Source organism: Leptodactylus fuscus, chromosome 4 (assembly GCF_031893055.1).
Source record: "Leptodactylus fuscus isolate aLepFus1 chromosome 4, aLepFus1.hap2, whole genome shotgun sequence".
Taxonomy (NCBI): domain Eukaryota; kingdom Metazoa; phylum Chordata; class Amphibia; order Anura; family Leptodactylidae; genus Leptodactylus; species Leptodactylus fuscus.
In genome coordinates, this window is record NC_134268.1 from 47,609,816 (window position 1) to 47,622,214 (window position 12,399).

Below are 12,399 nucleotides of genomic sequence, written 5' to 3' on the forward strand. Positions count from 1 at the left end.
TAAGCGCTGCGGGAAGAACCACAATGTGATCATGTCGCTGTTCTTCCCGCATCGCTTTAGCCTAAAGGAGTTTTCTGGTTCCAAATGGATTTTTCATACTGATGACCTGTCCACAGAGTAGGTGATCATTATGTGATTTGGGAGGTCTGACACACAGCAGCTGTTTTGGTAGCCCCCAGTTGGTGCAGTGGATGAGGATCACATGTAGGATGTTCCTATTCTAGTAATAGAAGTGGTGCAGGAGCCTCGTTCAGCCTAGAGGCAGGCACTAAAGCTGCTGTGCGCGGGGTCTGGACCCTCAACACAGATCACATACTGATGACCTATCCTGTGGATTTGACGCTTTGTGATGCATATGATGAAATTAGCAGGAAACGTACAGTAGTTACAGTCTGAGCTCTACATGATCTGCTGTGGTTTTTCCACTGCAGATTTTTTTTTTTTGACTACAGCATATCAGTCCCATTTGGACATAACCTACTATAGTACCTTGTAACTCTTGGTGGCTATTTTATGGTTTGGTAAACTACTCTTGAATTCTCTAGAAAGTGTGTCTGGGAAGAATAATCCTGTAGGTGACACAGCTGTCATAAGCATAACTGACCTATAGGGTTTACAGTGTGAATTATTTTTTTTTATGTCAAACTTGACAGTCATTTTAACCCTGTTCACTGTGTAAGTGTGCATAAGGTCTGTATCTTCTCTATTTTTACTTGACACAGTATTTTTGGTTTTGGCAGGTACATACCAAGGACAATGGATGGGAGGAATGAGGCACGGCTATGGCGTACGTCAGAGTGTTCCCTATGGCATGGCGACAGTGATCCGATCACCGCTGAGAACCTCTCTCTCGTCACTACGTAGTGAGCAGAGCAATGGCACTGTGCTTCATGATATAGGGGGTGACAGTCCTGCCGGGTCACGTGGAGGTTTCGTGTTAAATTTTCACAGTGACTCTGAGCTTATGACGGGCAAGAAGAAAGGTTTGTTCAGAAGAGGGTCACTACTGGGTAGCATTAAGCTAAGGAAGTCCGAGTCCAAGATCTCCATATCTAGCAAGCGCAGCTCTGTGAGAAGCGATGCAGCTATGAGTAGAATAAGCTCAAGTGATGCCAACTCTACAATTAGCTTTGGGGATCTAGACTCTGATTATTGCCCTGTAGAAGACCATGTGGACGCCACCACCACTGAAACCTATATGGGAGAATGGAAGAATGATAAACGCACTGGGTTTGGAGTAAGTGAGCGTTCAAACGGGATGAAATATGAGGGAGAATGGCTGAACAATAGAAGGCATGGCTATGGATGTACCATGTTTCCGGATGGCACGAAAGAAGAAGGAAAGTACAAAAACAATGTTTTAGTTCGTGGAATAAGAAAGCAACTTATACCCATAAAGAACACCAAAACGAAGGAGAAAGTAGACCGTGCTGTGGAAGGAGCACAGAGGGCAGCGGCTGTGGCAAGGACAAAGGTGGAGATAGCAGCTTCCAGGTAGGTAGCCATGTTTATCTGCTGGAGCATTGGACAGGCAATGTATGCGTCATACATTAACAAGACTTAATGACAGTCTATAGCATAGGTGATAAGTATCTCATCGCTGGGATCCCCACCCATTACTGGGACAGGGGTCCGTGTTCCCTCATGCCTGCTGCTGCTTCTTTCCACTCTGCGAGACTGTTGAACATAGCTGAGTATATACTTGACAGCTTTTTTACAGTTCCATAAAGATGAATGGAGTAGCAGAGAACGTGTGCCATGCCCTCTATTCTAACTAGGGGGAATAGGACCCCAAAATTGGCAAACAGTGGGACTGTCAGAGAATGCATAGAACTCAGCAGTACTACCATCCAAATGCAACTACCATCAGGGAAGGGTGCAAGCAGTCAAAAGTGGCTCAGATAGGCGCTGTCACCCTGAGCAATTTGTTGTTTTTTTTTTATCCAAATCCGTTCAGTTCCAAATTCCAAAGATATAAGCCCTTTTTCGTATTAGGGTATATTAGCCAAGTTGTTTCTCTGTGGACGGGGTCTCTATGTTATATGTCATGTAGTGTTACCACCCACTTGGCTAGAATGCCGTAATTTGCATCAATATTTCTCCAAAAATAAGACCTACCCTGAAAATAAGCCCTAGCTAGATTTTCCAGGTTCTTTGGAGTAGGTTTGAAATATAAGCCCTACCTTAAAAATAAGCCCTAGCTAGTTTAACCCCTTCCCGACACTTGCCGTGCAATTACAGCGGATGTTGGGTCCTTAAAGATGGCGACTGCTCTGCTGCAGAGCAACTACCGTACAGGGTCTGAAAATAAAGCCCATGATCATTGTCTATTCTGATCACGGGCATTGTTGAGCGTGACCCCTCCCCCCCCTCCCTCCAAAGTAGCACAGCCGCCATAACTACTGTACCTGGTCTTCACTGTACATCACAGCGGAGACCCGGAGTGGATGCCTGTGATGAAGGCTCCCAGGCCTGTCATAGGAACATTACTTGTCATAGAAGCTGTCCCGTAGGCTGCAGTACGTTTTATTGCAGTCTATGGTATAATTGCAGGTTCAAACCCCCTAGGAACAGTTAATAGTAGAAAAAAAAATAAAAAGTAAAAATATATAAATAAAAAATAACTAAATAATAAAAGTTCATGCCCCCCCCCCCATCACTTTCACAAGAATACATATAAAACTAAACTATTACTGTGAAACACATTAGGTATCTGGGGCCACACGGTGGCTTAGTGGTTAGCACTGCAGCCTTGCAGCGCTAGAGTCCTGGTGTTCAAATCCCACCAAGGGCATAAAACCATCTGCAAGGAGTTTGTATGTTCTTCCCGTGTTTACATGGATTTCCATCCCATATTCCAAAGACATACTAATAGGGAAAAAATGTACATTGTGAGCTCTATGTGGGGCCCACAATCTACATAAAAAAAACCAAAAAACACATTAGGTATCCCTGTGTCTGAAAACACCCGGTCTCCAAACTTATAAAACTATTTTCCCTCTATGGTGAATTCTGTAGTGGGAAAAAAAATTAAAAGTGCCAAACTGTCTTTTTTTTTTTTTTGCTGTTTCATGGAAAAAATTAAGACCTACCCTGAAAATAAGCCCTAGCCCTTTAATCAGAGAAAAAATAAATAAGACCCTGTGTTATTTGTGGAGGAATACGGTATATCTTTGGCATGACTGGAGGGATTTGGATAAACAGGGAAACAGATGATGTCTATCACTGACCTGGTGACACGTCCTGTATATGAGTACGACACTTCTGACATTACCAGTATTACGTGCTCCCTTAAAAATGAAGAACGACAAGCATCAAGCAGTTTATCAAACTCTTGTGTTTTTCTGCTAAGGAGTAAGCACATAGCCTCTACAGAGGGAGGCGTGGGCACTCCGTATGCCACCATATGGTGCCTCCGTACGGCATCCATATTAAGGAAATGTTCTCCCCTAGAATCTTTGAGGCATACGGAAGAACAGTAGGATCCCTTAGACCATATTAAGGCTCAGTGCGGTTTGGCCTTTGTGTACAGAGCCCTGATATGGCCGTGTGTATGAGCCGTAACACAATCCCTTTATACATGACTGCTGCACGGTATTGCCCGTAGCATCTCACAGTATTAGGGCTATTATTGTATTTAAGATTTAGAGGATGATATGAATTATTTATAGTGTTATCAGATGAAGTGAGCAACTCTATACAGAGCCAGGACATATGGTGACCCCTGATACGTTTGATGTGCTTAGTGTACTTGATATTGTGTTTATTTCATCAAGTCCTGCATGGCTGGTACGATATGCACTGAGAATATTGCCGTGCTATTGTTTACGCGCTTGGCGTACTGGGCATTGTGCCTGTTATACAAAGTATAAAGCGGACATTGGTAATGATTCCTGAGCTGAGACCAGGGGACAGAGCAGCAAAATGTTATCCGTTTGTCTATATGCAAGCTATACACAAGAACTTGGAGACGCTCTATAAATAGGCTGGTTACTATGGCTGGATTTAGTCTGTGTAGTTATCCGAGTCTGTGACTTGTAACTTTTACAGGGATGTGAAAGTCAATCTAAAGGAAGCCATATAGGAACCGTCCCAGTCGGTAACTTAGAGATGACCCGCCGACTCTTCTGACATATCTGTATTAGTAACTACAGAACTAAAATTGCCCATATAATCTAATTATTCTGGATAATCTTTTTCTTATAACTTTGTTTTGTATCTTACCTCTGTTGTTCCTCCTGGAAATGTCTGAATAAATTTATATGTGAGTGTTACCAGTTGTCCAGTCAGTGCTGACAGTGTTGGACTATACGTCCAACTCACCCTTTTGATAAGGGAAATGATAACTCCCTGTTATCAATTTATTTATAGGTTTCCAGGAGGAATAACAGAGGAGGAGCACAATGCAGAGTCCAAAGAGTGGACAAAGAAGTGTTATTTCATGAGGAATATAAGGATTTGCTAAAATAGACACATCAAGTAATTTCCCAACAGTATCAGTGTTTGGGCAGGAGGCTGGAGAAGCTGGGGAAGAAAAATCATACTCACCTGTCCCCGCTACCGCTGTCCAGTTTAGCACGTGCCAAGGCTGTCCTCGCCACACGAGACCACTGAGACCAATCAGTCACATGTGGCAAGGACTTCCTTTTGGCACAAGCCCTGTCATGCTCTGGACCGGATAATGACACCTTAGCGTCGGGTGTTTTGTTTTTTTGTTTTTTGTATGCTTCACCTTCCAGGGCTTTTGCTCAAGCACTGAGATTCTTGGACAACCCCTTTAAGACCACACATTGCAGAAAACTTTTAACTTGTAAATCGCCTCAGTAGTTTTTAAATGAGGCCGTTTTTATTCATATGCTAATTAGCCTCCAGCGTGCACCCCGGAAGTCTCAGCGAGCACTGTGTACAGCAGTGGCTGACGACGACTCATCTCCCTGCTCTCATACACAGCACACAGCAGAGAGAGCAGTGCTCGCTGAGAACTTCCTGTGCTCGCTGGAGCATTCAAAAACTACTGAGGCGATTTATATACAAAAGGTATGTGTGGCATAGCCTTTCTAAAGTATGTGTTTATTTTAAAAATTACTTTTCCCAATGATAAAGCCTCTTTAAGAGTTATCAGAGCTCCCAGCCACTTCTGCTTCTTAGGTTATGTGACATGGTCATTGGTCACATTGCCACTGGTCTTGGTCTGCTGCGAGGAGGCTCTAGAGCTCACCCCAACCGAACCCTGACTGTCTATAAAGGATGGGATAGATCATCAATTAATAAACCTGCAAAACACCGTAGGAAATGTTCACGTCAGATATTGATTCTGAATTTGTCAAGAAGAAATTTTCTGCTTTAGGCTAAAGCCCCACAGTGCGGAAACGCAGCTTTTTTTGGTGCAGATTTTGGTCTATCATTTTTTGAGCCAAAGCTAGGAGTGGATTAAGCAAAAGGGAGACATATAAGAATGTCTATATATATATCTCATTCTTGGCTTTGGCTCAAAAAACTGCAACAAAATCTGAAACAAAAAAAGCTGTGTTTCCGCACCGTGAGGCCTTAGCCTTAGAAATTAGAACCTGATTTTTTTCTGCTTGTCAACAACAGCTGCAAAAAACAAGCAGGGCGCATATATTTTCCACAAGTGAAAAATTCAGCTTCTGCCCTCTTTGCAGGATTTTTCTCTTTCCTGATTTTTAGACGATTCTGCGATGGAGTCTTCCTTCAGAAACTCAAACACTGGTGTGAATTCAGCCTGAGGCTCCACTTTGCAGAAACGCAGCTTCTTTTATTGCAGATTTTGCTGCAGTTTTTTGAGCCAAAGCCAAGAGTGGCTACAATAGGATTGGGAAATATATAGGATGTTCTTATGCTTCTACCTTCTGCTCAATTCACTCCTGGCTTTGGCTCTAAAAAACGCAGCAAAAGCTGTAACAAAAAAAGCTGTTTCCACAACGTGGGGCTTCAGCCTGAGGGTGATTTTAGGTGGCTTTGAGGCTGAATTTGCAGCCGATTTTGCCTCAAATTCATTGTCAGATTCCTTAAACTCTCACTAAAGCCCCATGCTGACATTTGTGTTTCTCCTTACTCCTATCGGAAGGTTTTGTTGTTTTTCTGTTTCTTTAGACATTACAATAGGGAATTATTTTATTTAGTCACAGATTATTACACAATATAAAGCAGAGTTTCCTGGCAGTGACTAGATAGGTGACCCCCGCACTGACCTGGAGTGTGTAATGACAAGTGAATCTGTGTCTGCTTGTTTCAACAAGTTATAATCCAGCCGGCATCTCACATGAAATATCTGTACACTTTAGTTTTCTTATTCCTCAGTGCATGGCTACAGACATTCCTCGGAGATTACTTTTACATGCCACGGAGACTATATAACAATATGCGGTGTGACAGTGGTTCACATACAATTTGTTATTTTCTTGCAGAGAGGTGGAGGAGTAGTTGTGCACTGTTGGTAGTGTTTGGCTTTCACAGGTACTGCTAGCAGGAAAAAAACCTGATAAAATAATGCCATAAATTCACACTGTTCTGCTGCGATTATTTACTTAAAGGAGCGGTTGTAGGAACCTGTTATGTGGTACATAAAGTCCCATTTTCTAGCTGCATGATGTTCAGCATATAGATATAGATATTTATATACAAAATAGATAGGCGGTAATATAATTATATATAGACTAGCAGAAGGTCCCGGCTTCATACAGGTATATTTCATTTTTTGTTTGTGTAGTGGCCCCATAAGAATAGGTTGGTTGCTATAGATACCTAGTATAAAGCTGTGTGTATGTGAAGACTGAAGAACCTGTGATTTTCCATTGGTCCATAAGCGTCATGTGATCATGTGTATCTCAGTTTGGATATCAGTAAAAACCTCCGGTCGGTTGTTGTGGATACCTGGAGTAAAACTTGACCTTGTTTAACAGTGTCATCCACAGCACCTTGCCCCTTTAAAGAATATGTTCACATGGTGGAAAGAGACCCAGTCTAAAACCTTCCCTGACACCTGATGTACCTGTGCGCCAAATTTGGTGAGGATCAGTCTAGTCATTTGGTCGCACATAAAGAACTTCTAGTTTATTCATTTAAAGGGTTTTTTGGGACTTACTTATTGATGACCTATGGTTAGAATAGGTCATCAGTATGTGATCAGTGGGTGCTGATCTGTGGGAGTCCCGGGTGTTAGACCCCCACCTATCCTAGTTTGTCAACAGTTGATTGGCAGGATGACCTGAGGGTAGGTCTTCAGTATATAATACCCAAAAAAACCCTTTAATTCATCCCTTTTTATTCTTAGGAGTCTAGTGGCCGGACTCACCGATGCCAAGAAGGTTGCCAGTCAATGAATAGGGCACTCACTGGATTTCTAAGCGGAGAAGGAGCAGAATGTAAATGCATAAAATAGAAGTTACACTGAATGTGTTCTCATAAAACTATATATCACTCTACTCAGCTCCTCCTGCTCTCTAAGATACATATATATGTGACAGGTTCCCTTCTAAGTGATAGTTCTGTGGAATCCACGTAACCCCGTACTACACTGATCGCACCTATGGCAAGTCTGAGAGACAAATGTGCTGTATGGCAGGCCGGAGGAAGTCTCCATAGTATTCCCCCAGCCGGGTATAATGCATTGTACAGACACGTCTCTAGAATTCCCATATAAGGACCATCCTTTACAATGAGACACAAATTCTGGAAAGTTTCTCGCTGCTGTCATGGTGATCATATAGGGATGGCCTCTTACGGGGTTGTCATAGGCCTTGTTTATCAGTTAGGAAACACGGAGACTGCTACTGTGTCTCGGAGCTCGGGGATATAAAGAAGCAGTTTTATGTTATAAGTGAAACCCTAATTCATTTGCTATATCTTCAGAAAGATACACTCAGGCTAAGGAAGAACACTGTGTAGGTTTTTGCATTCAGTTTTTGAAACCAAAATCCAGGAATGGAGTGAAAAGAAAGAAGTATTATTTGTTCTGGATCTTGTAGGGTAAGAGTCGGAGTAGCAGGACATATCCTACACCACTTTTGTTGTATTTTTGCACCGTCCACACCACCTGCCCTGTCATATGTATGAACATTTACAACATTTTACTGGCATATAGGATTAGAGATAAGCGAGTTGTATTCCATTGAATACCTCGCTGCCATAGGAATGCGTGTAAGCGGCCGAACACCAAGGGGTTAAGCGCATCAAAGATTTGATGCGCTTAACCCCTTGGTGTTCGGCCGCTTACACGCATTCCTATGGCAGCGAGGTATTCGATGGAATACTACTCGCTCATCTCTATATAGGATGCCTGAAATCTACTCCAGCTGCAAACTAGTATAGACTTCCGTGCTGGTAAACATCGACACAGGAGGATGCGCCAGGTTTATGTCAAGGTATGCACCTCCTCATAAATGAGGTGCACCCTCTGCCGACCCCTTGTATCCCTGTCTGAACTGAGCTGAGGTCACACAGGCACGGCAGCTCCATTTAACCCTATGAGACTGATGGATAATGCAGATTAGAGATGAGCGAGTAGTATTTGATCGAATACCTCCCTGCCATAGGTATTCGTGTAAGCGGCCGAACACCAAGGGGTTAAGCATATCGAATAGAGTTATGTGGCGCAGTAGCATGCATGCTTGACCACCGCTCCATACAATAGCTGCTAAAAAGGGATGACTGGTGTCCCACTCCTCTAACATCTACCATACATACCCTGGGAGTTAGGGGGAATATTGTTATGCTTTTTATATACAGTATCAAACTGTGCAAAGCTGTAAATTCAGCAATGCTCATGTTCTGCGTTCTCCCATCTAATCCCTTGCATATGTGACTTGGATGTCTGAATCTTTGATCTTCCTTTTCCCTTACAAATACAGAACTGTTTCCTTTACCTGACAATATAATGCCCTGCCAATAGTTAGTGCTGAGCAGAGCGATAACCTGACGGAAAGGAGCAACAGGAATGATGAGTTATACAGTAGTTGTGTCTGCTGGAGATGGATGACCAGAACCATTTCTCCTCTTCTCTGCGGATTCATTCATCTTTATTGGGGTCGGCCCGGTGCTCTTGTGGTGTCTTTCAATATGAAGAAGCAGTTTTTCTTGCACATTCTAGCTTTTGTGCAAAACTTGCTTCAGATTCATTTTGTACTCTGCTCACTGCTTTACACAAAGGTGAATAAATCTGGGGCAGGGATGGCGCATGTTATAGTGAAACCTACATAAGTCCCAGGCATGGGTTCAAAATCCAGCGCACGAGACCTCCAACAATATATGTTAATTAAAGGGTCATGCCAAAAACATATTTATCCTCTGTCCAGCCTGGGGTCAGGGTTGGTGGGGGTCTTAGCAGTTGCACCTCCACAGATCAGCTATATATCCCTTTAAGAGGCCAAATAGTTTAAAGAGGACCTTTCACCACTTTTGGGCACATGCAGTGTTATATACTGCTGGAAAGCTGACAGTGCGCTGAATTCAGCGCACTGTCGGCTTTCCCGATCTGTGCCCGCTGTAAAGAGCTTACGGTGCGGGTACCGTAGTGCTCTATGGTCAGAAGGGCGTTTCTGACCATTAGCCAGGAACGTCCTTCTGCCTCGCGGCGCCAATCGCGCTGTGCTGTGGAGCGGGGAGGAACGCCCCCTCCCTCTCCTGATAATGCTGGTCTATGGACGAGCTGTGTGAGCAGAGGGAGGGGGCGTTCCTCCCCGCTCCACAGTACAGTGCGATAGGCGCCGCGAGGCAGAAGGACGTCTCTGGCTAATGGTCAGAAACGCCCTTCTGACCATAGAGCACTACGGTACCCGCACCGTAAGCTCTTTACACCGGGCACAGATCGGGAAAGCCAACAGTGCGCTGAATTCAGCGCACTGTCAGCTTTCCAGCAGTATATAACACTGCATGTGCCCAAAAGTGTTGAAAGGTCCTCTTTAAGCACCCAGTCTTAATAAATTGGCCATAAAAGTGACAATGATTTTTTCGGCACATGTAGACACAACCTTTTGGGTGTATTTTGCTCAGTATTTATAAGATGAGACCAGAAGTGGGTCCAAAACACCAAACTGGTGCAAATGTCTCCACAGAAGATTTATCTATCTCTGTAGGGTCCAGTGAAAGTGCCCGGGTCTCAATTGATAAATCTGCTCCATAGACTAGCCATGCTCACCTTCCATGGAGCCCATGATACGTCTCACAAGCAGTCTGTCCCATATACGCCCAGTATATCTTCCCATTTATACCCTGCAGTTCCTGGTGTAATGTTTCCATTTGCATGATAAAAGTCTTCATTGATTATACATGCGGATGTCCATCCATCACATTACGGTGTGAGGTATGTCTGGCCTTCAGCACCCTATTGTAGCTGTCAGATCAGTGACTAATAGTGAATGCTGCCTGTAATGATGGCGTTGTTCCCATGAGCTGGGATTAGGCCGGAGTGTTTCTGCCGCTGGCAGGAGATGTGTATAAGCTGCATTGTGGAGCAGTTGGCTCGGATCATTTAGGGTGAGGATTCCTGCGTCCTCTCAGATTAGATGGTGCGTGACAACAAATGTTACATGGGAGATTTTTATCAGAAGATGTTATCGCTGTCTGGGGGCATAATGCCGGGATAATGTACAATTTGGGATCAGGCACCAGATGTCATTTTATGATTTATCTGTATCTTTTGTTTCCCCCTCCTATTAAACAATATGGGAAAGCTTTGAGACCACAGGGATGGCTTAGTTCTGTCACACACCCTTTTCACACATGGCATTGCAGTCACTGTTATTTAGTATGATGGGCTATATACTGTACCATATTCTTCATGGGTAAATTAAAGTCTGATAGAGCTCTGTTCATATTTGAGTTCTGATTTGACACAAGCTATGGTTGCCCTCTATCCTTTGGGACTTGCTGATCAGTGAGTGTCTGACTCCTTGGACTTCCGCACTGTCGGACTCCATTTGTTACTAGAGATGAGTAAGTACTATTCGAAACTCCTGTTTCGAATAGCACGCACCCATAGGAATGAATGGAAGCGGCCGGCACGCAGACTTTGCCAGTGGCCGGCACACAGACTTTGCCAGCGACCGGCCGCTTAACCCCCTGCGTGCCGGATGCGTCCATTCTGCGTGCTATTCGAAACGGGAGTTTCGAATAGTACTCGCTCATCTCTATTTGTTACCGCCATTTTAGCAGTCCGCCTATCCGTTGTTCTGGTTTTCTGACTGACCAGGACAATGGATAGGCGACACTATTATGAACCTAGTGTATCTTTTAGGTTTGTTTTCAATCAATGTCACTAAGGCTGGGTTCACACTACCGTAGGTGTCCGTAGCTAATGTCCGCGCAAGATTTTAGCAATGGACACTAGCTGTGTCCGTTTACAATTTCCATTAATTTAAGTGGGATATTATGTTGTGTCCTTAAGTGTCCGTTTACAGCCATGTCCAATTTTTCACGTGGATAGAAAAATCCTGCTTGTCGGACACCTACGGTAGTGTGAACCCAGCCTAAAAGATCATGTCTCCTGGATGCTAAATATGTCACTGTCACCAGAGGAGTGTTCAGACTGGTTCTTAAAGTCTACACATGACTGATAACAACACATTATTGATCCCAGCTACTGCGACCGCCCAGTATGCTGATCATTGATTGGTCGGCCATAGTTATGTAATTATATCCGACCTACACTGACGCTGGGTTCACACCTGCGTTCGTGTCTCCGTTCTTTGGTTTCCGTCTTCTGCATGCAGAAGATGGAAAGCTGTCAGACCGGGTCAGGCCATGAGCACCGGTGAGCGTTTTATGCTCTCCGCCACAAAACCATTTTTTTTTATATCGGACACAGAGTACTGCATGTCCGAATCTGTCCGGTTTTAAAAAAAACGATTTCACGGCGGAGAGCATAAAACGCTCACCGCCGCTCACGGCTGGACATCTTTCAAACCCATTCAAATGAATGGGTGAGAGAGTCCTGCAGGTGTGCGTCTCCTGCCCCTGTTTTGTGCCGGAAACGTAAACCTGCAGAACGGAGACCGGGCGCAGATGTGAACGAACCCTGAGTGACATCACTCATCCCCAGCCATGTTACTGTACCCATAGGGGATAGTAGCTACAGTTCAGACAACAAGTTGACAAATTGTGTCTGGTGATGGGATGAGAAGAATATTTATTACTCTCTTCGTTCTTTATATTTTGTATGTTTTTTATCAAATCATTGAAAATATTACATTTACGTGCGGAAACCCTATTCAATGTGGCATTTGTAAACTGTTTGGCTTGAGCTTGTCCTGACCCCTTTTTTATCATCTGGACAGAGACTCAGATAAAGTCAGGGTATATTGGAGTCATAACAGCAAGGTCATTCGCTAGCTATGGCTCTACATGGCTCAGGGCCAGTTTTGGGGATGGGTTGGCAAAATG

At 43.9% G+C, this 12,399-nt stretch overlaps 1 protein-coding gene across 1 annotated transcript in view; it reads left to right on the top strand.

Moving 5' to 3' along the window:
* JPH1 (junctophilin 1) overlaps window positions 1–12,399 on the top strand; it is a 97,363-nt gene that overhangs the window by 19,163 nt on the left and 65,801 nt on the right. Inside the window, exon 2 of the mRNA XM_075270418.1 lies at window positions 741–1,494. Coding sequence (XP_075126519.1) covers window positions 741–1,494 — 754 coding nt within the window. The remainder of the gene's footprint in view (window positions 1–740; window positions 1,495–12,399) is intronic.